The sequence below is a fragment of the Ciona robusta genome, chromosome 4 (assembly GCF_009617815.1).
Source record: "Ciona robusta chromosome 4, ASM961781v2".
Lineage (NCBI taxonomy): Eukaryota > Metazoa > Chordata > Ascidiacea > Phlebobranchia > Cionidae > Ciona > Ciona robusta.
In genome coordinates, this window is record NC_143238.1 from 6,164,079 (window position 1) to 6,191,998 (window position 27,920).

A 27,920-nucleotide genomic window follows, 5' to 3' on the forward strand; every position below is an offset into this window, starting at 1 on the left:
GGAGTGAATGAAATGGAGTGAATGAATGAAACTCATTGTCCGAAACACACTGGTAGTAGACATTTTGTTTCAATAAGTTTATAAAAACTTGAACGTTATATTAAAATAAACACTATCATTTTTCTAACAAAAAACATTTTTTCAGATTTCCAACAATTTTTGTTTTTTCAGATTTCCAAAGTTTCCTCTGATTCCTCGTCATCCCAGGATCAGTTCCCCGCATCCACAAAGAAGGACACAAGAAGCTCCCATCCTTTATCATTGTCCTCCGGGACTCCAACAGGAGCATCTTCTTCACTTAATGCTCCAGTGAGCAACAGCATACAACAACTTGCAAAGAAATATTGCGTGGTGAGAAAATAATGTTGTTGTTTTTATGGGAAAATATATATATTGGTATTATTTATAACTCTTATTGGTAGGTTCATTTATAACCCCCACTCTTATACACAGGGCTGCAAGACTTTATTTGAAGAATTGTCAGTGATAATGCGGACTGTACTCGCATCAAGAAGCGAGATATTACAATATGATCTTCGCCAACAATCGGCTGTTACTGGTTCAGATGTAGATGCAAAACAAAGGGTATGTCATGTTATATACTATTGCTGTTAGGCATATTATATTATACTTATATTCAGACACATGGTACATTATATATTACATTATACTGGCAGGAAAATGGGGGTCATGTTGTTACATTAAAGCAAGAGTATTTATTACTGACCCAGAACTTTCACATTCCTTTTGATGACAGAAATTAAATACCCGAAACAAAAACCTGCCTGAAAACTTCACGTAGGCAAGATATTGTGTTAAGGCTCTTGAGAAAGTTTCACTAAGGAAAACCAAACAGTTCAAATATTAAGATAACAGTTTCAGATAGCAAGTTACTAAATTTTTTTAGCGAGCACCTACTTCCTCTTCTTATGAGAGCGCTCCTGATTGTTACGGATGTGCATCGTCGAGCGCCCAACAATGCATCACATTGCTCCGAGCACTTGGAAGAAACGTCCATGCCAAACCACTTCTTGTAGCTAACGGGATTGTCCAGGAACTTGTGGCTTTTAACTTGAGAAGAGGATCAGCTAAACTGAGGAAACAGGTAATGGAACAGTAGAGTTTTCAGTTTTTTCATTTATTTTTTTTATTTAAACTGGCACACTACAATTTCTGTTTTTCATCAAATTCAGCTTACAAAATAGTAATTGATTTTACTAAAATTCAGTGCCAAGCCTGAAAAGGAATAGTATTTTATAAATGAATGTTTGGACTTGGAATCTTTATTTATAATTAATTTATAATTAATGCATTTTAAAGGTTTTAAACAGTTATTTTAAATAGTCATTTGTAATTTCGTTCTAAAATAAATATACCTAAACTTTATGGGCATCACTGCAGGTTCACAGCTTACTGGGTGAACTCGTGCATAATAATGAAGTGGCAACACTGCAATTGAACGATCTATTATTATCTCGCATCACTGGAGCCATCAACCACCATGGAGATGACCTACCAACCTCAGCTGTGGCTTGTGAGATGCAATTGTTGATGGCGATGCTTAATGTGAGGGATAACTTGTGGCAGCTGCGACTCAGAGCTGGTAAGTACATTAGAATGATGGAATATTAAACCAACTCCCTGTAACCCAGGTCCCATGCCATGCTATAAGATCTCATCCAATTAGAATAAAACATGCATACACACAGTGGCACAGCCAGGGGTTCATAAACCCCCCCTTTTAAACCCCAAAAAAATTGTATATACAATTTTAGGGAAATGGGCTAAATCTATTATAATACTCAGGTTTCTTGGTAAAAGATTTAACCCAAAATTGTGTGTTTTATATTTGTAAATAAAAGTTGTTGAGCCTAAGTGTCCTTGGGCAAGACATTTACCGGCCTTTGCTTTAAGAGTAGTCACTAATAGGTTGTCCAAATTGTCAACCATACAGACAAAACACACCCACGAAGTAACATACATGGTAACTCATAAACTGGCATGAGGTGTATAAAACAGAACACTTGTGGTATTTATAACAACTGTCGTAGCCCCGACAATTGAGGATAAAGCAAGATACATTCATATATTTTCACACAATATCACCCATATATACTTAATATATATATGTGTATATAAACATTATTACCACTTTTTTACAGCAATGCAGTTGTTCCAAAGAGTTGTGAAGTTAAAATCACCAGCAGTGGTGGAGAATGTGACTTTGCCTTGTATGAACATGCTCAAGAAACTGGTATGTTAAATTTATTTTTAAACTTTTTTTGATATAAAAGTATTTTTTGACATTGAAAAAAGTGTTTTTACTGAAAAATAAAGCCTAAACGGTGGTGTTAAAAAGGATTGGTTATATTTCACATCAAACTTACACATACTGCTACTTTTCATTTTTTGTGTAATGAAAAATCATCCAAGTTATAAAATCCTCCATATATTATAACTTCAATTCTATGTGAGTAGAGTCCTGCAGCGTGGCATACCATGGGACCAAAGATTTAGGCCAGGATTGGCCCATTACCCTAAAACCCTGGGTGCTACCGCATGGACCTTACCAGATTTGAAACCTGTCCCTTCCCCTAAGTTAGGGACAAGGCTCCATAGTATTAGATGGAAGATAATCCATATAGAACTTACACCTTACACCATTTTATCAGGTATCACCTAATGTGAAGACAGAAGCTCCAACCAGCAATGTATCGGTAGAAGCAAAGAAATGGTTGAGTTCTGATCCAAACCACCAGTTTGACGCTTGGAGTAAAAGAAGCAGACACGTAGTAGCTCCAGGTAGGCGTGCTGTAATTTTAGTTAGTTACTACCAATGGCGCAGCCATAAAAAAATAAGGGGGGTTTTAATCAAAAATTTTTTTTGGTAATTATTTTTTGTTAAGCATAATGCACAGGCATAATGTTAAGCACAGGCATAATGTAAATAATATTTTAGCGGCTTGTCTGGTATAAAAAATGTTCAATTAATAGTTATGTGTATTTAACTGTTTGCTAATTTTTCTTACATATAAATTTAAAACATATACATACAGTTGAAACATCTGCTGAATCCAACAAAGCTTTGGTTCGTGAAAAGTATCTCCAAGAGAAGTATGTGGCTAAGTGGAAAAACGCCATTCTGCGCAAGAAAAAACAGGTTTTCAATTATCTTTATTTAATGTTAAATGGTGGCAGTGCCAAGCATAAAACAACTACCTTTGGTCCACATGTGAGCATTAGGCAGTCTTCCAAATATTTGTTAATAAAAGGTGTTATAAATAAATGATCAATTATAAATAATGTTGAAAGTGACCCCCGTTAGCCTCAATACAGGCTTGGACCCTTCTTATTTTGTTTCTAAACACCTCAATCAGCTGCTCCCTTGGAATAGAGTAATAGACTAAAAACAGTGCACAGTGACCTTTCAGACACACTGTATCATTTGTGAAGAATACCCGCCTGTCCCCCCAAAAAACATTTACCACCAAAGTTACATATGCAGTAACTCTTAAGCTGACACGAGTTGTATCATTCGAACAGTGCTCAGTGACTTTCCGAACACCCTATATATGCTTCACGCACTGGGTTGACTGTATATGTTAATATATGTTCCATAATATACATCGAAATGTTGTTTTATTCACAGGAATCGAGCAAAGTATCGTTATCTCGTCAATCCTTCCTCCGTTCCCTCGTGTTCTGTCCATCATCGAGGTCGGTAAGACAAGCAGCTTGTGCCGTGCTGACAAGCCTTGCTAGAAACACAAGCAGAAAACCACAAGTTCTTGATTTACTAACAAGGTAAGACTTACCAACAATGAAAATAATATTATAAGGTGTCCCTTATTTTCCCCACCCAACTAAATAATACTGTAGGAGAACTTAAGTTGTGTAATTCGATTCTGTATAGGTAAGGTCTATGGGGGCATAAGACTTGACAGATTTGGTCCATTACCCCAACACCCTTAATGAGTTGTGGAATCATACATAATGCATGGCAGTCATTATAGCATGGGCGTTCTGTTTAACAAACCTCGTGCTTGCTTACAAGTTACCATGTATGTTGCTTTGTGGATGATCATATTATTTTTTCAAACTGTACACCACATATTTTACTTAACAAATTTGATCTCGTATATTTTATAACACAGTTACTTAAATGAGTTGGGCACGGCTGGCGAAGCAGCTTTCGAGTTCTTGTCTTTATATCAAGAGCAAATAAGACCAAAGCAATGGAGGGTAAGTTGCATGTGTAACATTGAATTAGCACAATTCACATTTTGTGGTAGATAAATCTTGTAAGGTTTGAGTAACAATTGGGTTGTGTTTACTTTTTTGTTCCTTCGATTGAACAACCTTTTTATATGTGAAGTTTAATGTACATGTGTAAGGTTGAATTACCACATAACAATTTGCATCGTGCGATAGATCGTGTAGGAGTTGAGTAACAGTTGGATTGCTACAACAGAGCAGCAGTTGTTGTGTCAATAATGGTCATATTAGTGAATTTTCAAGCTCATTTGAAATCGTTTTTAATTTAGCCCTTGGCTCCTTTTCTGCTTCAGTTAGAGCTGCTAGTGCTTGCAAAAATAGGTTATTTTAAACTCAAAATTACACTGTATTACTTCTGTTACCAGTCATTATGTAAATAATCTTTTAGCTGCTAATCTGGTGTAAAAAGAGTCTATTTCCAAGGTTTTCTCAACCATTCGACAAGACTTTACATGCCCTGATGAAACCTTTGAAAAATACACCACGTTTTATACCCGACAAGCCGCTAAAAGATTATTCTAAATGACATTTTCGAACTATTTCCAGGTGTACCTTGCAGCACGAGGTGTTCTACCATTACTTGGTTCACTAATACAAAAGGAAATATCTAAACTGTCGGCACTTGAAGATACAACACTGAACCTACATCTACAACAAGGGTATGCTCTTAAAGAACTTACAGGTAACGAAAAATTCTTAACATTAGACGATTATTGTGAGAAATAATTTCTTTTATATAAAGATTTAAATATAGTGGCATTTGGTAGCAAACAAAGAACATTCAAAGAAATATAAAACTGTATCTTAACGACTCCCATAGACCACTGTTAATTGTTTAAAATGCAATCAGGATATTTCGATATTATGTGATAAAGGTGTCCCATCTTACCCCACAGTACTATATAAAAATATTAAAAATTATTTTTCAGGTAATAGGCTTCATAACTTATAGTTTTATTAATATTTTACTAAATTCATAAAAATATTAGTTATTAGTAATGTTAAAAACTAATTTCCAGAGTTACTATCCGAGATGGTCCAAGTATCATATGTTCGTCAACATTACAAGAGCAACTTAGTTGGTACGGTGTTGAACAGTTATCTAAGCTTGCGTAGGTTGGTGATCCAACGTACCAATCTTGTGGATGATGCTCAGGATATTTTGCTTGAACTTTTGGAGGATTTAACAACAGGTTTGTTGCGAACGTTTAAGTTGATCAAATTTAAATAAAAACATTTTTCTGAAAAATAAAACAATACACTATTTAAAAATTATGTCTGTAAAAAGTTATCTTTGTTTTTACTATTTCTGCCAAAAAAAATAAAAATACCTCTGTGTAGAAAAACTACAGGAAAATTAGTGTTTTTTTACTAAAATAAAGAAATTGTTTTTTGTTTTCTCACCTAATTGTTGTGTAATATATATATATATATTCTGTTGTTGCTTTAAATTTGTTTAAACCCAGGCACTGAGAGCGAGACTCGTGCTTTTATGATGGTTTGCATCGAAGCAATCAAGAAACAAGACACAAGCGATCTTAAAACCCCTCAATTCATCTTCGAAAGACTTGCGAATATTATTTATCCGGTAAATAAAAATGTACTTCAGCATTATACTACAGTGGTTCTATTCTATGTGGGTTAGGTCCTTGTCAAGGATTTTGGCCAGATTTTGCCAATAACCCCAAAATGCCACAGTGGTTAGTTCAGATAGTGGATTAAATGCTTGATTTTTGCAGCGTTGTTCTTGGGCAAGTCATTTTGCTTAAACCAAGGGGTCACTAATGGTTTACTCAAATAGTCAGCTATACAGAATAGTTTTTTATTATACAATTGGTTGGACTTGATTTATATCTGTTAGGTTTTTGTAGCACAGGTTCCTTAGAGCATGTAATGTTTAATTTTTAATCTTAAATCCCCAGGAGGAGAATGACACAAGTGAGTTCTTCCTCTCACTGGATAAAGATCCGTTACAAGAAGATTTCCTACAAGGGAGGATGGTTGGGAATCCTTACTCAAGCAATGAACCAGGGCTCGGTCCTCTGATGAGGGATGTAAAGAATAAAATATGTAGAGGTAGAGACTTGTTTAAGTAAACAATCTTTTAGTAGCTCTTCTGGTATGGAAACATAGTGTATTGCCACTGTTTTATCTGTCATCTGGCATTTGTAACTAATCTTTTGATGACTTGTCTGATATAAAAAGTCGTATTGTTTTTCCACTGTTTTGTCTGCCATTCCACAAGACTTCATCAGGAAATGTAACACAACAATACACGCAAGCAAAAACAGAAAAGTTAAAAAAAACATTGCGAAAAATTTTTACAGAAAAATTATTTTTATTCAAATACTTTCCAGATTGTGACCTGATAGCACTACTAGAGGATGACAGTGGCATGGAGCTGCTGATAAACAACAAGATTATTGCATTGGATCTCCCAGTACGTGATGTTTATAAGAAGATATGGCTGCCCAACCACAATGAGGTGAAAGTTTAAACTAATTTCTGTTTTCATAGCACCAGAAACGTAAAAGGTTTAAATCCCACAATTTTCAACATTTTATTTAGTTTCTCTACATTTTGTGTTTGAATCTTATTTTCACAGAAAAAGTTTTAAATTCATTCAATTTTTATTTATTCGATTTTTTCCACTTTTTTCCTTGAAACTTCTTTTTTGGTCTATTTCTTGGTTTGTGTCTCATTTTCTAATATTTCGAGATCAACTGGCTGATCAGTTTTCTTACTTTTTTGTTGGGTTTTCCTAAAAATGTCTCATTTTCCCACATTTTTGTTAAAATGTCTCATTTTCCCACATTTTTGTTAAAATGTCTCATTTTCCCACATTTTTGTTAAAATGTCTCATTTCCCACATTTTTGTTAAAATGTCTCATTCTCACCAACAGGCTGACCCCATGCACGTAATCTACCGGATGCGTGGTTTGCTTGGTGAAGCAACGGAAGATATGGTGGAAAGACTGGATTCCGATAAAACTGATCAAAACGAGGAGGAAGTTTATAAACTTGCAAACGTGCTAAGTCAGTGTGGGGGGATTGAGGTAAATTGAATAATAAATATGGCTGCATACGCATGAAGTTGGGTAGGCTCCTATTCTATGTGGGTGAGGTCCTACAGCGTGGCAAGCCATGGGGAATTTAGACCAGGATTGGCCCATTACCCTCACTTCCATAGAATACAATATATGTATGCAGGCGCAGTTGTAAATTGTATTAAAATATGTTTGATGTGATCATATACTGCACATTATTTACATTTCTAAAACTCAATTGCCGTCATTTGCTTCTGATAGTTTAAAATGCAATTCATTCGTTGTTATGTTTAATTTTAATGCAGTGCAAAAAAATTGCGGGGTAGGCCAGCTACCTTACTACCCCAGGTTTGGCGCCTATGCCACGCTAGTAAGCAATTATAGGCATTAGAAAAAGTAGTTCGCTTCAGGTTGTGCCGCAACATTTTGCGCGATATTTCATTGTCGTTGATTCGGATGTTAATTCCAGCACAGCAGATGCTTTGTTCGTGTTTCGTGCGTCGTCATAATTATTCCTGTTCAATTTTGCCTCGATTGTGTTTTTATAAATCCCATGGACTAATGTAGTGAATGAATCGGCAACGTTTGTGCATTCTAATGCCGATGTTTCAACGTATTTCATCCCGTTACTGCTGGCAAAAGTCTTAGCTTGCGGTTCTGTGATTTTTCTGACACCTTTAAGATCTATCTTGTTGCCCACCATTAGAACCTGCCATGAAACAGTGGTTAATTAAATGAATGGAAAGAGGATTAATAAAATGCCAAAAAATGAATACGTAGGTATATAAATTACCCCTAAAAATAGTCTTTTCATAAAAAAACAATCAATTTCACAAAGGTGCGTTAAAATGGGTAAATTGGTATTTGTCTACTGCTAATTAACATAACATTGCTAAATAATAAAACTTCACCTGGCATGTTGGGAGAGTATAAGCTTTAATCTCTGATAACCAGTGTGCGATATTCTGGTACGATTTCATGTTTGTGACATCATAGACCAGTAGAACACCCACAGCCCCCCTGTAATACGCCGATGCAAGCGCGCGGTATCTTTCTTCTCCAGCCGTATCCCATAGTTGGGCACATATGCTACGTGCTGTATTAGAACATGGGTATTTTTGTTAAAAATATGATTTCATGTGGATTTTTTCTAAAATTTAATATATTTGATTCAACTATGGTTTATGTCCCTTTTATTCCCAAAGTTTTTTTAGGCTTTATACAAAACTTTGTCAGTTGAAAAATTGTCAGTTAGTCAGTTAAAATGTTGTAAAAATTGTTTCATTCAAATCTTACATTCAACTTTGATTGTTTTTGTTGCGAATTCGACTCCAATAGTTTGTCTACTGTTCGTTGAAAACTCATTCCTTGTAAAACGAGCGACTAGTTGACTTTTGCCAACCCCCGAGTCGCCCACGACGACCACTTTAATTAGATAATCGTAATCTACGAATGGACTTCGCGTTTGGTTTGTTGAATTTGCCATATGTCGTCTGTTGAAAACAAAATATACTTTTAAACATAAATATACAAACATATTGCAGCTCAAAACATGCTGGAAATGCATTTAGCTGTAGTTGTAACCAATATAAAAGCTTTTGTACATAAGTTTACAAACATAGCAGCGGAGTCAAAACACGCTTATTCTAAAAATACATAATGCTATTTGTTATAGTTGTAAACCAAAATAAAAGCTGTTACATTATTTGTGGATTATATGACATATAATGTTGGTGTAATTAAATGTATTAGATAACTGTACAGTATAAGTATATGTGTACTACATGTTTGTTTCATATGAATGTGCGTATATAACTATCCCAGCCTCCCCTGCATTTTAAACAGTTTGGTGCCTATGTGTACAATCAATAAAAACATATAACTGCCACTAGTCAGACATTAAACAATAAGGTAATCCAGCTACTCAAACATGTGCTTAATAAATCTTACGTAGTGTGTGTACTCTGTAAATATTCAATATGTATATATTTATCTTACACATTCAATTATCGGATGTGGTATTCATAAATTTTTCTCTGTCAGTGTATTTATAACATAGCTTAATGCACCTGTGTGTATTATTTCTTAACTAAAACGTGCTCATGATAAAAATACATAATGCCAGATACATTTGCAAACCAAATTGTAAACTTTTTGCATAAATACACATTTTATTTATAATATATCTTAATGCCCCTGTCTGTATTAGTTTACCTATAATTTACATGCATTGAGCTATGTAAAACTATTATACACAATTTATTCTTAGAACCAGCTAAATTGAATTTAATCTTTTAGTTAAATGCAACATTGCCAGTTATCCCATACACTGCCTTTATCTGTATTTTATAACTTCACACAATACTCTATAGACCGCTACTCAATTTAGTCTTACAACTCTACATTGAATTTGCTATTCAGCTTAACTGCCCAACAACACATTAATTGTATTGACTCAATCTTCTGAGAATTACATGGTGTATCTGCCAATCATAATAGACTGTTGCGTGATTTAATCTTCCCCTTAAATGGTGGCTTTATATTCAAACAACTAAACATGATCTGCTTACTATAATATATAGTAGGGTGGGAAGAGATTGGAAACCTTTAGCCCATAATATCTAAATATCCTGGTTGTGTTTTAAACAATAAGTATACAGGTATATAATTCTTTGAATGTGCTTTGTTTACTACCGAAAAGGTTGAGACAATGGAATGAAAAGGTGTCCCATCTTCTCCACCCTGCTATATAGTATGGAATTTGAGTGTTAATACCTCATCTTACCCCACATTACAATATATTTTTTGTATATATTTTTTAAACTTTTGTGGATTTGCCTGCCCTGTATTTGGTATGTTGCATTTGTTACATATATATAACTTATGTTTTCTTTTTATTTACCGTTATGTCCATAGATGCTTTATTTAAAATATAACTACAATGTTGCATATAAACCTTAATTACCTAATGTTACTATAAAACAACACTGTAAAAAATATACATACACAGGCAAAAAAGATATTACCTGTTAATTATACTTCGCTATCATCACACTTATCATTAATTATTATATTGAATAAAAACCTTTAAATATAAATATACAAACCTGTACACATTATCCATAAGTATTCAACCTTGTACTTTGTATAATACAAACTTCCCAGCTTTTGTAGATTTATCACATTTAAATTTTTGTGACAAGTGCAAAATTTTTAAAAACTATTCTGCCAAACTGCCTAAATATGTCTGAAAATCTGACTTGTGAAATGACACCAATATTATACAGAACACATATCTGTCCACAGTCTGTTTCACAATATCACATATAAACCTGTTCGGTCTTGTAACAAATTCTGCAAAATTGTCTAAATATGCCTGAAATATTTAATGTGTATGAATACTTATGTAATAACACCACTATTATACACAACATATCATAAAACACACATCTGTTCACATACTATTTCACAATACACAACAGCTAGGAGTATTCTCTGTATTAGCAGGTGTGTTATTCTAACGTATTCTCCGTTTAGTTTGATGACGTATTGACTTCCTTCCTTACTCGTGACATCTCATTTACTCGTGTATAAACGCAACACCAAAATGAAAACCTTTATATAAAAATAGGTATATATATACATATAAAACATACATATATAAATGCACAATACCAGCTTAACGCAACACCAAAATGAAAAGCATTATGTAGAAATGTGTACCATATATAAAAACATACACGTGTATATGCATATAGCAGAAATGATCAAGCAATACTGTTGTATAGGAATATACAAGCATATAGCAAAGCAATTTAAAACGTGCCAATGATAAAACTACATAATGCCAGATATATTTGCAAACCGAATTGAAAACCTTTTATATAAATATACAAACATATAGCAGCTTGAAACATGCTAATACTAGAAGTAGAAATACATAATACTAGCTATGCTTACAAACCAAAACCCTTTATTCAGATAGATATACACAAACACTAAATAGAAACTAGAACATGCATAATGTTGTTAGCTGTAGTTATAAACCAAATTTAAAACCTTTATACAAAAATATACAAATACTATGGAGCATCTAAAACATGGCTATGTAAAAACTATACAATAACTACACTATGCAAATTAATGCACCATCGTTGCCTGTTGACTGTTATTGACCAGTGGTTTAAATCCTTATGGGTTCATAAAGGAATGCTGATGCTTTCATTCCAGTTAATTGTTGCACAATTGGCAAGCCAAGCGTGTGTTTACGCACGGCTAATTATCAATGAGGTCATAACATTGACGGGCAAGTGTCTGCTACCAGGAATAAACACAACAATTAATTAATTTGTAGGAATAAACAACAGGGAGTAAACAACTGCACTAAATAAGGCTTCTATTTCTATTCTTTATGGATAAGGTCCTTAGGACCAGGGATTTAGGCCCGATGTGGCCCATTACCCCAACATTGTATATGTACATTTATTCTATATTGGTGTGGTTCTTGAGGACCTAGGATTTGGTCCATATTTGACCCATTATCCCAACACTAACTGACATGTTCGCAAAAGTGAAGTCGCTCACACATTCATTATATTTTTCAGGTCATGCTGTCTCGACTTGAATCTGTCCACAGTTTAATCCATGGCAGGCAGTTGGTTGATGTGATTTTAAAGCTAATGTCCCATGCTGTGAAACTGAAGATAAACAGACAATATCTTGCCCAACCAAAGCTTAACACACTCAATACTTTACTTGGGACTCTTAACTTGGTAAGTGGGCAGTCAATATACGCTAAGATGGGTGGATATTGAGGTTAGAAAACACGGTTTTATGGCAATATTAAATCCACATATTTATATCTAATTTTAAATATATCACTGTTTGGACTTATGTAAGCTAGCATGAGTTGTATCATTAGAACAGTGCACAGTGACTTTCCAGTCACCCTATATAATCCCTCGCAGTGACTTTCGGAACACCCCCCTGTATAACCCCATATCCTCTCATCTTCCAGGGATTACAAGCACGTGAGGATGGAGTATCGATGGTTGAACAACTCCTCCACATCATGGAAAGCATCCTTAAGGAGGCTGCGTCCGATAAAACTAAGAGTGACATCATCAGTCATGACCTCACTACTGAGGAATTTACGGGAGATAATGAGAAGTTAACATTGCTGCTCCAACAGGTGTGTGCTTATAATGTAACTTAATGGCTCTATATTATTACAGGTTAAATATTTGCTTCTATTCTATGTGGGTGAGGTCCCACAGCAGGGCATCCCATATTTTTCCTACTATTTAAGCATTTTTTTATTGTAGCGTTCATATTTAGATGTGAACATTATTTCTAATGTTCTATCGAATATGTATTGTATTGTAACATTAATTTTACACTGAAACAGATGTTATACATGGTCTATCATAAATAAATTTAATAAGTCACACTTGCAAACATGCAGATCGACAGCGAGTTCGTCCAAACACATTCCATTATCTTCCAAGGTATCTTACGCATCATACCCGTCCTATCGTTTGGTGATTCAGATCGAATGCAAATGTTAATTGACCATTTCAAGCTTTATCTTCACTTTGAAAAGTAAGTTTGACTTGTTTGTGGTAACGGGCAAACTATGGTCCTATGGCGCGCATTAACATAAGACCTTACAGATATAAAATGTGCAAATACAATGTTGGGGCAATGGGCCAAATCTGGCTTAAATACCAGGTCTGCCTCCTGTCAGTACTAGTTAATTTGTTATTCTGTTACTTCTGCAACCAGGCATAATGTAAATAATTTTTAATTTTTCATCTGGTATAAAAACTTGTGTATTTCTGACGTTTCGTTTGTCATCTGACCAGACTTCATCAGGAAATGATTCCCTAACATGCTACGTTTTTTTTATGGGTTGTAAATTTGTCAGTCATACTACATTTGAAAAAAAAGTCAATAACTTACAAAATTGCATGGTACCTTGTAAACGGGCATGTGGTGTATGAAACGATCATAGACGAAGATAAATCAAGTTATATTTATTTAACCTAGATATGATGAGAGCCACACTGATGATGATACTTTGTATTTAAACTGCTTCTGTGAGATAGTAGCTGGTATACAGTTCAATGCAAATGGAAATCAATTGAAAGATCTCATTGTGAAGAATGGAATTGTACAAGAAGCACTCGCATATCTTAACACACATATACCAGAGCATAAGAAGTATGTAGCATGTTGTAAAAATGTGTTAATTTTGAACATTTTTTTTTATGCATTAGTTATTAAGAATATATGTTTAGTTCTAGACCAGAACTTATTTTTAAACTAAATATCTAATTTAAGCAGAAAAGTAATGATCAATATTGAACAGAACCATTACTGTTACTAAGTTTATCATATAGTAGAGTCATTTCCTTTATATTCACCCACACAGTTACATATGTAGTAACTTGTACGCAGGCAGTAGGTGTATGAAACGGAACATCCGTGTAACGACAAGGATAAATAAGTTATGCTACATTCATACATTATATCCCTTTACTACATAAACCCCTATAACCCCTAACTACCAACCTCTAAACACTTTCCACCAGCCTAATCTGTATTGTACGCAACAATGTTCATTAGTGCCTTACAGAATACTAAACATGGCATCCCTAATATGTTAATCTGTATAACGCTGGATAAATAACATGATATTTTGTTTAGTTTTGATGCTGAAGATTGGAAGACCTTCACTTCAAGACCTGGCCTTCCATATTGCTTGCGCATGCTTACAGGGTTGTGTACAAAACATCTGTTAACGCAGGAAATGGTTGGAGAAACTGCCATCCCTGGGTTGCATAGACTTGAACAGGTTGGTGAATGCCACATTGGAAAGAATGTCATGCGAGGAAGATAGAATTTTTGATTTTCTGCCACAATCTGAACAATTCTTAAGAAAAGCCACGCACAGGACATTTGTAATCAATTCGGCCATAAAAAAACTTCATAATTCAGCACAAAAATCGGTGCAATTAAAAAATTATTTTAGAGGAAAATCCGCTTAATATTCTCTTGGCTCTGTGTGATTTTTTTTCTAGATGTAACAACATAATGTATATTCCAGGTGGCAACGGAAGGAGGGATTGGTTCTTTATCCGAGAATGTTCTGGAAGCTTTACAAGAACATGCTGAGGTGGCTAAGCAAGTTAAACAGGTAAGTTTGTCAATATTTTAACTACTTTTTGTGGCTACTTTTTTATTACTATTTTAACTTTTTTGTTGTTTTACTATTTAAAATTTTTAGTAAATATTTTAACGACTTTTTGTTACTATTTAACTTTTTTCATGACTATTTAACCAATTTTTTGTGACAATTTAAACTTTAAAGTTAATCATATGTCGGGGCAAAATGAGATACTATTCTTGTATCCTATTCTATATGAGTGAGTTCATGCAGCGTGGTATGCAATGGTCGTAGGATTTAGACATGAAAGTATGGGATACTCTTTTCCAATCATTGCCCACTACAATATTCATTATCAATCAATTCCTGTCTATTCATATTGTTTCAATGATATTGGTTGCATCATTATAATAATAATGTAACTTTGTCTGCAGGTACGTCGTCAAACCAGAGAAGAGAAAAAGAAAAAGGCAATGGCAGTTCGTCAAAAACAACTTGGTGCTCTTGGTATGCACACCAATGAAAAGGGACAAGTATGTTGTATTTTAAAGTAACTGTAATAAATTGTTTCATTATATGTAAAAAATCTGAAAAAAAACAATTACCACAAAGTTACATTTGTGGTAATTTATAAGCGGGCACGAGGTGTTTGAAACAGAACATCCGTGTAAGTGTAACGGCTGTCATTTTCCGGCCATGCGAGGATAAAGTAAGTTATATGCGAGGATAAAGTAAGAAACAGAACATCCGTGTAAGTGTAACGGCTGTCATTTTCCGGCCATGCGGGGATAAAGTAAGTTACCTTCATTCACCATTATTCCAGGTGATCTCGAAATCCTCCATCCTCCAGCAGATCACGGAACTTGTTGAAGAATCTGGACTCACATGCATTATATGCAGGGAAGGATATAAGTTTGAACCTAAAAAGGTGACTTGGATATTTATCTTTATTTTTCTCTGATTACGCTTTATGACTCAAACGTCTTCATTACATTGGCTTCTTCTGAAGTTTTTTAGAAGCAGTATGTTATAATGACAATTGTTCCTCTGCCAAAATTCAGGCCAGAGAGTAAAAATAAATATGATTATAATATTAATATGCCTAGCAACAGTTTACATTATAAAAAGCAATGTGTATTACTAACTTACTATGGTTACATGTCTATTTCACTATATAATATAATACAGGTTCTTGGTATATACACATACACACGAAGGTGTCCTCTTGAAGAATTTGAAAATAAATCTCGCAAACAGCAAGGATATTCCACTGTGTCTCATTTCAACGTGGTTCATTATGATTGTCATACTGCTGCTGTAAGTTACAATTATATGCATTTTTAGTTTCTTTTTTTCAGCATTTCTTTTTAGTTCTAAGTGTTTTTATATAAGCATGATTTACATGTATTTCAATCAATTTTTTTACTGTGTAGAGCACTAAAAAGCTAGTACCTCTCTTTATATGGTTTTGTGTCTGTTTTAAAGGCATAAGATGCCCCATACTAATAGGCGTATGTATCCTTAGGCAAGACACTTAAGGGACATTGCTCCAATCCAGTGGTCACTAATAGGTTATAGCACCCTGGGTGTTAGGGTATTGGGCTAACTTTGGCCTAAATCTCAAGTCCCATGCCATGAAATGCCAGAAGAACTTATTCTCACAGAAGAAAACAATATATGTCTCTCCTGTAATGAATTTCGCAAAACTGACCGTGATCTGGTGCTCATATATATCTCTTATATAGATTTGGTTGGACTTGTTTTTTGTCTGTTACGTTTTCGTACCACTAAGTCCTTACTGTATTTCTCCTGGTTCTTTGTAGTTTATCATAGCTTTGTACAACATACATATGTACATAAACAGATACACATAACAACAGCATACTGTAATACATACACAGATATACATAATTCTACTGGTCATGCATTAAAGCAGCATCTTTTTGCACAAAATAAAACCTTTTGTAAATACGCAGGTGCGCATGGCAAGAGGAAGAGAGGAATGGGATTCAGCTTTGCTGCAAAATGCCAGCACTAAATGTAATGGATTGCTCCCCATGTGGGGAGTGCATGTCCCGGAGTCTGCTTTTGCATCTTGTCTTGCGAGGTATTTTAATGGGAAAGTATTCTGTGATAAGGAGGGTCCTAGGCTTACAAATGACCAAATACATGGGCAATATCACGTATTAATAATAACTCCTATTTTTTTCTCGAATACAGTATCAAAGGTTGAAAAATGCCTCCCGGCCCAAAATCTAGGTCCCATGGCGTGTCACGCTGCGGGACCTCACCCATATAGATTAGAATATTTTATTACTTTAAGATAATGGGCCAATCTTCGCTCAAATTCTAGGACCCATGGCGTACCACGCACAGGACCTCACCCGCTTTGATTAAAACAGTCTATACAGTATATTAATACCTATCTCTTACCCTCATACTATCCCATGCACTAGACACAACACTTACATACAAGAAGCCACCAACCAGCGTGAACCCAACTTCCACAACACAGTACATGACCTGAAACTTCTTCTCCTGAGATTCGCCCATGAAAGATCATTTAGTGAGGAAACTGGGGGTGGAGGGAAACAATCTAATGTTCATCTGATACCTTATCTTATCCATGCTGGGCTCTATGTTATAAACACGTAAGTTATTTTATTGAAACAAACATTTAAAGGTTTTATTTTATTTATTTTAAGCTATTTTAAAAAACTGCTTTATTTTATTTTGATCTGTCGTTAAATTACATAAGTTATTTTATTAAGTGATATATGTTCAAAAGTTTTTATATTATTTGGGCTATTTTAAGATATATTAGGAATTTTTGGGAAACATTTTTGTTCAGGACTCGCATCCAGTTCCGGGAAGAGCTCTTGATCTCCGAGTTTTTGCTCCAACCTCCAGATAAGTGGGTTGAATCTTCCTATGAAGTTGAGGGTCCTCTCTTTCACGCTGCTATCGTCCCGTTTGTACGAGGGGCAAAGAAATGGAAAGAAGACAGGTTCGGTTTTGCTAACTGTAATTCATTTTATGAATCTGGCCCTTATCGGGTGCTCATAGAGTAGGACGATTCTTGTGTAAAGAAATACAGTAATAAAACCTCTTCTATTCGAATAAGAGACTGACGATGCCATTTAGGCGAAATATATCTCTTTTATTATACAATTGGTTGGACGAGATTTTTATCTGTTATGTTTTCAAAACACCAGATCTTTACTTTATTGGTTATGAGTGGGAATTATGAAATGGTGGTGGTGGTTTTTATTCAATGTAAGTAGAGTCCTACATCAGATATTTAGGCCGGAGTTGGCTCATTACCCTAACATTGTATATGCACGTTTTATTCTATATGGGTCAGGTCATACAGCAAAGTATGCTTTAGGGCCTGAAATTAAGGCCACAGTTGGTCTATATTGTTAGTTTATTGTATGTTTATATGCTCTGTATTGTCTTGATTAATATAACGTATACTTTATCCAAGGGTGAGGTTCCTACGTAGGTTGTTGGTCCTTGCACAGACTCGACACACCTCAACCTCACAAACCAACAAACTCACAGATCGTGAGGTGAAGGAATACAACGTGTATAAACCATACTTGTTGTTCTGGTCGTTGGTGGAACTCATTGTGACTGTTCAATTCAAGGTAAATCATGTTTTTATATAAGTGGTTTTGAAACTTGTGTTAAAAAGTTGTATTAAAAAGATATGAAATTTAAGTGGTTTTAAAACTTAAAAGTTGTATTAAAAAGATAAGAAATATACAATAAAACATTCTGTTACCATTGCTACCAGGCATAATGTATTATTTAGCAGCTCATCTTGTATAAAAAAATGGAGTATCTTTACGTTCCATTACATTCTCTGATAAAGTCTTGCTCAAAGCCAAATAAAATGTCGGAAATAGTTTTTATATTAGATTATCCACAGAAATATAATTTATAAAAAAAAAATTTATAATAATTTGTTTCCAGAATGTACCTGATGAAGGAGGTAGTCCGTCACTTGCTGAATATATCCGGCATAATGATTCACAACTCTTGGAAACTGGTGAGAAAATGCTGCAGAAATTCCAGGTAAGGGAGTTATAACCAACATGGTGGGGTTGTGGATATGATAAGGTGTTATGCAAAATCTGCTGGACGCCTGTTTTTGAATATAGAACTGTGTTGTTAGTTTTTATTCTATGTAAGTAGGGTCCTACAGCAGAGATTTAGACCAGAGTTGGCCCATTATCCCAACATTGTATATGCACGTTCTATTCTATATGGGTGAGGTTCTATACCATGGCACTGCGACAAAATCTGCGGAATGTCTGTTTTGTTTAATGGCATAGGTGTATTGTTTAATATGGGAGTGAGGCCCTTGTCAAGGACCTGGGATTTAGGCCAGATATAACCCCTTACCCCAACACCCATGTTATAACAAATGTCGTTGCCCTGCAGTAACATATAGTAAGGTGGGGGAAGATGGGACACTTTTATCACATAATATTTAAATATACTGATCGTGTTTTAAACAATTAACAACGGTTTATGGGAGTCGTGGAAACATAGTTTTATAATTTGTTGAATTTTCTTTGTTTTCTACTAAATAAGACAAGAAAAGAGAATAAACATATGTCCCATCTTCCCCCACCTTACTATAACATTCATTTATTCATGAATGTTGTTTTAAATTGACATTGTTAACAGAGCGAGTACCTTGTTTGTGAATCTCTTGATGAGTTTATTGATGTAACGGGACTCCATGAAGATATCGAAGGGGACGTCACTTCTTTCATCAAACAAATCTTTGACTCAGTCCCATAAAATATATCCTTGATTTGCATATACCCAGTAAAACAGAGTGTTGCATATTATTTAACTTGCTTTACTATACATGCTTGCTTGCTGGTGATTAAGTAAATGATAAAATGTGTTTCGGTCGAATTTCCAATAATTGGTCCAACTTAAAAAATGCCTGTTCAACAAAAAGGGTTATAAGTTGCTTGGTGTTTAAATCTAAACGAAAAATTGGCTTGTACAGTTTGCTTGATGTTTGGTTTGTGTTGAAAAATTGAAAATTAAGAATAAACTATGTCGTGATGCAAGATCCTACTGGTCATAATGTTTCTCCTTGAAGTCCCTTCTAGTTGATGCCGTAATTTATTTGCTTCTTTTACCTAACATAATTTTTATTAATCTCTTTGTAAATAGCGAAGGTCATGTTATTTAAAGAACAAAGAGAAGGAAATCAACGGCAAAACAACAGTTGTTAAAACACCCTATGGAAGCAAGTTTGGGAAACAGTTTCCGTCTAAAGGGGTGGATGTTGCATTCATATTCTTTATGAATAAGCTCATTAGGCAAGACCGGGTGTATAGGCAAAAGTTGGCCAGTCATACACACTTAGTTATTGTACTAGACGCACGCGCTAGAACTAATTGCCAACAAATCCTGTTTTATTCGCAATTTCCGTGCCAACATGCATTATACGTGTAGGCTATTAATTTCTTGTTTTATGGTCGTTATTTTTTATGTACAGTGCGGGGGGGGGGAGATAAAATATCTTTAGCACATAATATGTACCAAATGGGACGAGAAAATACGATGATTATGTGTCCCATCTTTCCCCACCCTGGACACAAAATGTTTACATTTACCAAAGGCGAGTGTTTTTGTTTGGTTCGTTATATAAATGGTCGTCGTTGCTTTGGTAAGTATCCTGTGTTAGAATGTTGTTATTAATTCAACCACTAACCATCCATTACTGTAGCTCTTATACTGTTCCATTAGTACCATAGTCACGTGGAATCACATCCTACAGCTAATGCTTCATTCATCATAGAACGTGCAAATGAAAAACAACAAGGCAGTCGTTCGAGTTACAATTTTCAAAGGTAAATATGCTTGTTTTATTATTTAGTATTGCTATGTTGTGCTCGTGAAAAGATTCGATTCAGTTCTGCTCTTTACTTTGACTTACAGAGTTCGAGTAAAATAACATGACTTTTATTGATCTCTTTTAGTACAGTGGCGAAGATCAAATTAATTAAAATAACAAAGAGAAGAGTATATTCGCATCAAAACGGCAGTGGCTAAAACAGCACGCTAGAGGAAAAAATACATGAGTAAAAAAGTAAAAGAAAATCGTGGCTACTAAACCCACAATACGTTTCAACAGCATACATGTAATTCAGTAGGAAAAGACACGAATTGCAAAATAACGAATCGGTAAATTAAAGCGTTCACACCTGACGTTTAGTCGGAGCCACTTCAGTATATTGACAATCAGCAGTTCTAGTTAAATATTAACCAACCAAGTCAGTTTAGACTAGCCTTACGAGACGTCTCTTAAAACGATCAGAAGCAGAGTTATGTAGAAAGGTTGGTTAAACTGAACCAGAATAGAACAGTATGCAACATAGTTATTATTTTAAGCTTTAGTTGGGCATGTAGCACTTACTGTGCGTTTCGTACTTTTAAATTATTAATCTGACCTTCATACTAAGTGTAGTAACATTTACAGAAAAGGCGGAAACGTCCATTGTGGGATTCTAATTTGTCATGCACGCAATAGGCTACGCGTCACTCAACTTTGAATAGTTTCCATACAACACAACGGTTATTCTGCGTTACCGTGTTTAATGTTTTATATGCTAAAAAATATAAGACTAGTCATGAAAAACATGAGTCTTAGAGTTCGTTAAATAGCAATACTGTACAATGCACTACATATCGGTAAGTTTACGCTTATACAGCTTATTCGTGACGAAAATGTCTCGTATAAAAGCTCGTTATGGTTAAATGCGTTGAATACTCTGATCTCAAGTATTCCACATTTTATGATTGAATTTTATTTGAACAAAGTCGCGGGCGTTTTCGGGTACGTGAGCCGCTATAGCAAACCAGCGTCCCGTGACAGCAAGCAAAACACCATACCACCTGAATGTCGTTTAATCAGCGACAAATAAGTCAAATATCTTTGCTTACAGTGGCGAAGATAAGTTGATATAGCACAGACCTGTTTAGCGTTGGTAAGAATCAATGTTTTGTTTTAAATATGAACAAACTTTGTATGCTATATTAATTAGGTTTAAGGAGAAATTACAGCCCGATTGAAATCGATATTAACGCGTTTTTATAAAATACTGTTTTTGCTACCTGGCTTCTCGTGTAAATGGTTCGTTAAAATAAATTAAGTGAAAGTCTATATTTATAAAACACCTGCCCAACCTGACAACTCTATTGATTCTTCGCAGGTCCAATTAGCAGTCTAACAAGGCTATTTACGCCTTCGGTAAAAATGAGAATTTCTCGTAAAATTCCGTGCCGTAATGCGACCAGTTGAGTTTCAAAATGGAATCTGTGTCATCTTCTATTCACAGTTGCTCATTATGCGAAAATCGTATCAACTTATCCGCAGAATGTTGCTGTAAGGACTCGGAAGAAGATATATTTGAAATTAAAGAGGATAGACTGTTAAAGGTATGCAAGTTACATATGTTGTAACTCGTAAGCGGGCACGAGGTGTATGGAACAGAACACATGTCTCCTAACGACTGTCATATTCATTCATTCACAACTATTGTATATAGATACTTCTACCTGTGTAATTTCTACTGCTATCGTGTTTTTAAAGACTGTCGTTTTGTTATTAATTATCGTCTCTTTGCTATTTTAATTAATCTGACCTTCTGTATTTAAAGAATAAATGATATTTATTTCTTGGTATTTCTATACAAAGAAGTGATAGGTTTATTAAACGCATAACAGCGTAGAAATTCAAGCACATAATTTATGTATGCAAATCCCCATGTTGTGATAAAGAATATACGCAATGAGTGTTCTAATGCACTATCGGTGTGGGTATACGTGGCCAAAGAAGTAGGTGATTTTATAAGCGCAACTATTATGTATATACAATTATACGTCGGAAACCAGTCATAATGTAAATAATCTTTTAGTGGCTCATATGGTATAAAAACCTTTATTATATTTTGAAGCCCTGTCGAGAGGCAAACGAAACGTCGAAAATACATTACGTTTTATACCAGATGAGCCGCTAGAAGAATATTTACATTATGCCTGGTAGCAGAAGTAACATAATATGTACCATTACTTTTATATTTATCATAATTGATTATTTTTTCTTTTATTTTGTATTTTCAGCGATGTAATCTCGAATCCGGTGACAAAGTTTGTGCAAAACACCTCGAGAAAGTAAAGAGTGGGATCATCTTTGGAGGAAGCGGGATCGGATGTTGCGCTCCTTTTCATTTGGGAACACCGTCGGGAAAAAGGCTTCGATCCGTACCTAAGCCATGGAGGCCTCACTTCGAGAAAAGCGAGCCAAGCCCTAGACAGAATCAAAGGTAGGCTATATATAATCTCTGTGCGGTTTATGTAAGCTTGTCTTCGTTATTGAGAACAGATAGCACAAGACAAAGCGCAGACACACCAGATACGCCGTGCACGTGTAGTATAGTATATAGGTCTAATGTTGGTATGTTCACAGTGTTAAGAGCATAGCCGTATATTGTGTTTGAGTAAATCAGTTTCGACGCGAAGTGGGAGAGAACAGACTGCTGTTATAGCATTTTAAATGATTTGTTTACAAACGCAGGTTTCGTAGTCGTAATATTTAGACAAATGCAGGAATTTTCAATCAACTTTTAGCTGTAATGAAATTTATTTTACAATACTGACACTTACGTAAATTATATTAACATTATTAGAATTTCGATTTTTTGTCAAACCCCTTTCGATTTTCGTTTTAATCGTTTTCATTTTAAATTGCTTTTTGTGGTTTTAACCAAATTGAATAATTGGTTTTGTGTACAGGTATATGCCAACTCTGCAAATTTGCGACCAGTGTTATAACATTACAATGGATATTATGCATAGTGCCAATAAACCGGACGATGACGACGTCACAGATAATGATTATGACGTAATAATTTCATCGCCTCAAAACAAGTGAGTATAGGTTGGTGGAATCGGATTATTTTAAATTAGAACTACCACTAATCCATGATAGATATGATTGAGTATATGCATAAGATTGGATAATTGCACTAATTGTTACTACTTATATATTGGTCAATTTTTTATTACATTTTTATTTGTATTTTTACAATGTATAGTAGGGTGGGGAAAGATGGGACACCTTTAGCACAAAATATCTAAGTATCCTGATCGTGTTTAAAACAACTAAATGTGGTCTATGGGAGTCGTGAGAATATAGTTTTATAATTCTTTGAAAGATCTTCGTTTACTACTAAATGGGACGAGAAAATAGAGCTAAAAAGTGTCCCATCTTCCCCACCCTACTGTAACATAACTTATACGATTTGTATTGAAGGTACATGAGCCCACGGAAATGGGTAAGTTCGTTATCCATGCAATGTATGGGTGGCAGCAACTCTGGGAGCACTTGGTCATTATCGTCCACACAATCTTCCCGTACGCAACCTACTGGAGACTTCTTATCATTATACGCAGCGCATACAGAGAATCCGAGTCTCCCTCAGCCAATACCTGATTCGATACGAAGATTTTTCAGACACAAGTCGAAAACGCCTGTGAATTTTAATGGCTTCGATTCGTTCAGCAATATTTCGACTGATTCTGAAACGCCAAGAAAAAGAATGCTTAGACGGGTGAGCACTGCGAGTTTGAATTTAAAATCGCCGGATTCAGGAGAAAAAGAAGACGAGAAACGCTTGTGTTTTAAAATCAAAGACGAAAATGACGTCATAGTATCTTCGGCTCACGTCTCGCTTGAGCGAACACCGTCACCGACCAATCAGAGCGCGAGTAGCAAAAGACAGGCTCAGAAAATAAGCCCGCCAGAAAAAGAAGGCGATGAAATTCTCTCCAACGAAATGTTAACGAACAGTTGTGATTCGGGCTGCGTTGAAGCTCAAAAATCGATGCTTGAGTTAAACTTGGACGGTCCTGCCATCATTAGCGCTCAAGCCCCTTCCGGAATCGCAGCGCCTGGAAAAATCGATATTGCTGATGTTAAGCCAGAAGAAATTCAAATTCCAGACGACTCTATTTGTTGTGTGAACGTTGAGTGCGACGGACGCGTGAAAACTACTCTGGAAATGGACATTTCTGACTTTCAGTATTTTTCAACGAAAATTGCACCGGACGGGCAACAGGACCAACAGAAAACAGCGCAAGAAACTTACATGGATAATTTAGCGGAAAGTTTGGCCGGAGAAGTCGTTTCTTTCGTCTTGAACCGGTTTTCTCCTAAAAAGAATGAAGAGTCGCCCACAGGCGCCGAGCAGCAGGGGGCGAACGTAGAAACATTTTCCGGCGCCCTTGCCCATAACATTGTACAGTTTGTGCTGTATAAAGGCGCGAATAAGAAAAGTGAGGATTCTTGTGACCATGAAAGTGCAACAGTCGTTCAAACTTATGGAGACAAACTGTCTAATGCAATTCTCCGAGGTGTAAAACAGGCCCTTCGTAAAGTGAACTCGTGCGACCGGTGCGGCGAAGTCTTGTTGAGAGAATGCGCTAACGTAGTTATGTACGCACAACAAGCGGCTGAGGTTATTACCAGCACGGCGTTAAAAGAAATTGTCAGTCGCGAGAACTTAAAACAGCCGCTAGAAGAAAGGGCGGCAAACGCCTCTGTTTTAGAAGCATACCGTGATACGAAAATAGCTGAAGAAACCAAGGCATATTTCGAAAACGTCCCGAAAAACAAGGAAAACATATTAACGTCCTGGGTCGAGGATAAAAAGTGTTTCCGTTCCGTGATTTCTGTAAAGGTAAACGGATACTCAAATGAGAAGCCGGAGATTTTAAAAGAAAAACCTGGGAACACTGACGATATTTTTCAACGGTCAGGCTTACAGATGAATCCCAAAACTGTGGAATGTTATATTGAAGATCTCTACCCAGTTACACGTTCACTATCAAGTAGTTTTCTCAACGAAAACACCGAAGAACCTCCCTTGCAAACACGACAACGTTCTACGTCGATGGAGTCGTTTTTCTTAATGCTGTGTACGCCTGTGGCTAGCGATGAAGGATTAAAAGGAAATGCAAATGAAGCGGTTAAAGTTGCTGTTTCGGGGAAAGTTTTAGAAGCTGAAAATGTTCCTGAAACGACAGCGCAGTCAAAAGGTGAAATAAATTCTGCTGTTGATTCTCGGACCGATAATGTTATTTGTTGTGATTCAAAAAGCTTAAGTATTGATGACGAAACAAGTGAAGTTTGTGACGTAGAATCAAACTCCACAAACGGCTCGTGGGAAATATTGGATCTCGATGATAAAGATATTGCCGAAAGCTCAAATCAAAATTTAAAGAATTCTGCTGCATTGGCCGAAGTACAGTCATCGTCCAATGTAGTGAATGCTAATATGGAGATTCCTATTACACCCAGTACAGATACAGATACATCTATGTCATCGTGTAGCGAAAGCGACGCAGCAGAAAGCACTGCCAGCGAGAAAATTGACAGCAATTCGATACAATGTACATTTTCCGAGGACAATGCCCACGAAACTGACAATGTTTCGCTAATTTCGACCGAGGAGGTAGCTGTTAATAAAGAAGAGAGAGAAACTGTGGAGGAAAAACTAACCCTAGTTCACACGCCAAAGGAATTTAGCTTATCTTTGCCAAGTCAAATTCTACATAACAAAGAAGCTTGTGACAAAAATGCGGTTTCCAAACCAGAGCAAAAACCCGATTTTCTTGACCGCACTTCAGCGCTTTCCATTACCAGCTTTTCCGATATCGATTGTATACCTTGGGATTCAAAACAGCAAGTAAAATATGACACGGGATCCCTGGGCACTACGGCAAGTCAACTGTTAGACAACCATTCAACTACAGCCAATGTTTTACCTGATGATCCCCCAATTGAAAAAAGTGAACAAGAAAATTTAAAACAAACAGAACCGGTTGGCAGCGAGCAAAACAAGCCAGACGAAGACGTGCAAAATATTTCTGCATCACTCTATGCCAACCTGAATGAAAATTTTGAATACGAAAATTTAAGAGAAACAAAACCAGTCGTCAGCGAGCAAAATCAACCTAACGAAGATGCTGTGCAAAATCTTTCTGCTACCGAGACACCTGAACCGGAAGAAGTAATAGATTCAGTTGGCGCGCTTTCTTTTGCTGGTGACTCCATCGCTAAAGTTCTCACACGTCGTAGAAGAGGTGAGTCAGATTCAATTTCATGTTGTTGTTCCTGCTGTGGTCGCTTTTGTTATCTCCTTTTCAATCTTGCGGTCGCAAAAGCGGCTTTCATTTTACGCAATGAAAATTTAAAGTAAAATATATGCTCCCGCACGTCTGGTGTGTATATTTTTTATACTGTAATGTACTTCTGCATAAAAGCTAAAGTATTAGTTTGATTTTCAGCTTATTATTGTTTAACAATACATATATTCCACCAAATCTTATTTTATGGCACCATTTACCGTTTTTTTGCAGCAAAAATCTAACGTAAGTTTTTGTTTTTTAAACTGACGCTAATCTTTAAAACTGACGAATTTTTTGTTTAAAAACTGAGTGTATTTTTATTTGTTTTCAGCTGCGCAATTCATGCGAGCGGCAAGCGCTGCTGTTCTTGTGAGAAAAGCAAAGACCAATGAAAGCGCGAACAAGAGTGATCCGGAAGACGACGACGTGGCTGAGGCCCTTTGCGATGTGATGGATCTCGTTAGTCCTCGTTTACTGCGATGGAAACAGAACATTCTATCAAATGAAGGAGAAAATGACAGAGGACGTGGCTTCAACTCGATCCTGAAAGGCGTTGTTATAATTTCTGTTCTGGGAATCGTATTCTTTTCTTCTTGGAAATATTTTGAACTTTAATTCTTCAATTTATTCGTACAGTAATTGAACGCAATCCTGCGTCTCCTCAATTACATAATCTAAATATCAAACGCGGGTAGGAGTATGAAACAGAACACCCGTGTTATAACGACTGGCTTTGCTCCGCCACGCGAAGATAAATAAGTTAAATTCAATCATTCATTCGTAGTCCAATCGTACTAAATTAGCTTTAAACACTTTAATAGATTTTAAAAGGAACCTATTCGAATGTTTATTTATACACCTGCATTACATAAAAGCGCTTAATTTCATCATGGTACTCTATTTCTATACTGTAACTGTATTCTGTATAATTTATTTGTCTTCATAATTCGCATTTATTTATATGTACGCAATGTGGTCTATTTATTAATTGTGGTAATATCATCATACTGTTGTTTCCATGTTTCATGTGGATTATTGCTGTGATTACACAAAATTTGCCCTGAAAGTGTGATGATTAATGCCCAAAGCATTAGATTAGGGCATTAGGTAGTCAAGGAAAAAAATACACGCAAGTTGATAATCGCTTGGGATTGTGTACCAAGTTACTACGTCATTATCTCTGGAAAAATGATTGAATGTACGAT

At 35.6% G+C, this 27,920-nt stretch overlaps 4 protein-coding genes across 7 annotated transcripts in view; 3 read left to right on the forward strand and 1 right to left on the reverse strand.

Annotated features, from left to right (window-relative positions):
* The window catches only part of LOC149737104 (E3 ubiquitin-protein ligase UBR4-like), a 59,667-nt gene extending 40,079 nt beyond the window's left edge, over positions 1-19,588 (forward strand). For all 3 annotated transcript variants that reach the window (XM_089876255.1, XM_089876257.1, XM_089876256.1), the window contains exons 76-105: positions 172-351; positions 454-585; positions 908-1,105; positions 1,402-1,603; positions 2,163-2,254; positions 2,673-2,802; positions 3,057-3,160; positions 3,650-3,804; positions 4,155-4,242; positions 4,822-4,957; positions 5,295-5,468; positions 5,742-5,863; positions 6,198-6,351; positions 6,633-6,760; positions 7,179-7,331; positions 11,927-12,094; positions 12,340-12,513; positions 12,787-12,923; positions 13,371-13,544; positions 14,031-14,178; positions 14,431-14,520; positions 14,925-15,023; positions 15,314-15,418; positions 15,679-15,807; positions 16,467-16,597; positions 16,947-17,141; positions 17,342-17,497; positions 17,978-18,140; positions 18,469-18,570; positions 19,189-19,588. In XM_089876255.1, the coding sequence (XP_089732381.1) occupies positions 172-351; positions 454-585; positions 908-1,105; positions 1,402-1,603; positions 2,163-2,254; positions 2,673-2,802; positions 3,057-3,160; positions 3,650-3,804; positions 4,155-4,242; positions 4,822-4,957; positions 5,295-5,468; positions 5,742-5,863; positions 6,198-6,351; positions 6,633-6,760; positions 7,179-7,331; positions 11,927-12,094; positions 12,340-12,513; positions 12,787-12,923; positions 13,371-13,544; positions 14,031-14,178; positions 14,431-14,520; positions 14,925-15,023; positions 15,314-15,418; positions 15,679-15,807; positions 16,467-16,597; positions 16,947-17,141; positions 17,342-17,497; positions 17,978-18,140; positions 18,469-18,570; positions 19,189-19,305 (4,236 nt within the window). In that variant the 3' untranslated portion in view covers positions 19,306-19,588. The remainder of the gene's footprint in view (positions 1-171; positions 352-453; positions 586-907; positions 1,106-1,401; positions 1,604-2,162; positions 2,255-2,672; positions 2,803-3,056; positions 3,161-3,649; positions 3,805-4,154; positions 4,243-4,821; positions 4,958-5,294; positions 5,469-5,741; positions 5,864-6,197; positions 6,352-6,632; positions 6,761-7,178; positions 7,332-11,926; positions 12,095-12,339; positions 12,514-12,786; positions 12,924-13,370; positions 13,545-14,030; positions 14,179-14,430; positions 14,521-14,924; positions 15,024-15,313; positions 15,419-15,678; positions 15,808-16,466; positions 16,598-16,946; positions 17,142-17,341; positions 17,498-17,977; positions 18,141-18,468; positions 18,571-19,188) is intronic.
* The window catches only part of LOC149737105 (ATP-binding cassette sub-family F member 1-like), a 39,205-nt gene that overhangs the window by 8,084 nt on the left and 3,201 nt on the right, over positions 1-27,920 (forward strand). The window lies entirely within an intron of this gene.
* On the reverse strand, positions 7,481-11,517 carry LOC149737106 (uncharacterized). Of its 2 annotated transcripts, none has more exons than XM_089876299.1 (4): positions 10,785-11,517; positions 8,619-8,815; positions 8,234-8,418; positions 7,481-8,031 (listed from the first exon to the last, which is right to left on the reverse strand). In XM_089876299.1, the coding sequence occupies exons 2-4, from the start codon at positions 8,806-8,808 to the stop codon at positions 7,729-7,731; spliced, it is 678 nt and encodes a 225-aa protein (XP_089732425.1). In that variant the 5' UTR covers positions 8,809-8,815; positions 10,785-11,517; the 3' UTR covers positions 7,481-7,728. The 2 variants fall into 2 exon arrangements, with proteins under 2 accessions (XP_089732425.1, XP_089732424.1); XM_089876298.1 differs by lacking the exon at positions 10,785-11,517 and adding an exon at positions 10,430-10,748.
* Positions 19,723-27,781, forward strand: LOC149737107 (uncharacterized). Its single transcript, XM_089876258.1, has 6 exons — positions 19,723-20,375; positions 21,738-21,963; positions 22,648-22,850; positions 23,320-23,454; positions 23,840-26,670; positions 27,047-27,781. The coding sequence occupies exons 2-6, from the start codon at positions 21,835-21,837 to the stop codon at positions 27,328-27,330; spliced, it is 3,582 nt and encodes a 1,193-aa protein (XP_089732384.1). The 5' UTR covers positions 19,723-20,375; positions 21,738-21,834; the 3' UTR covers positions 27,331-27,781.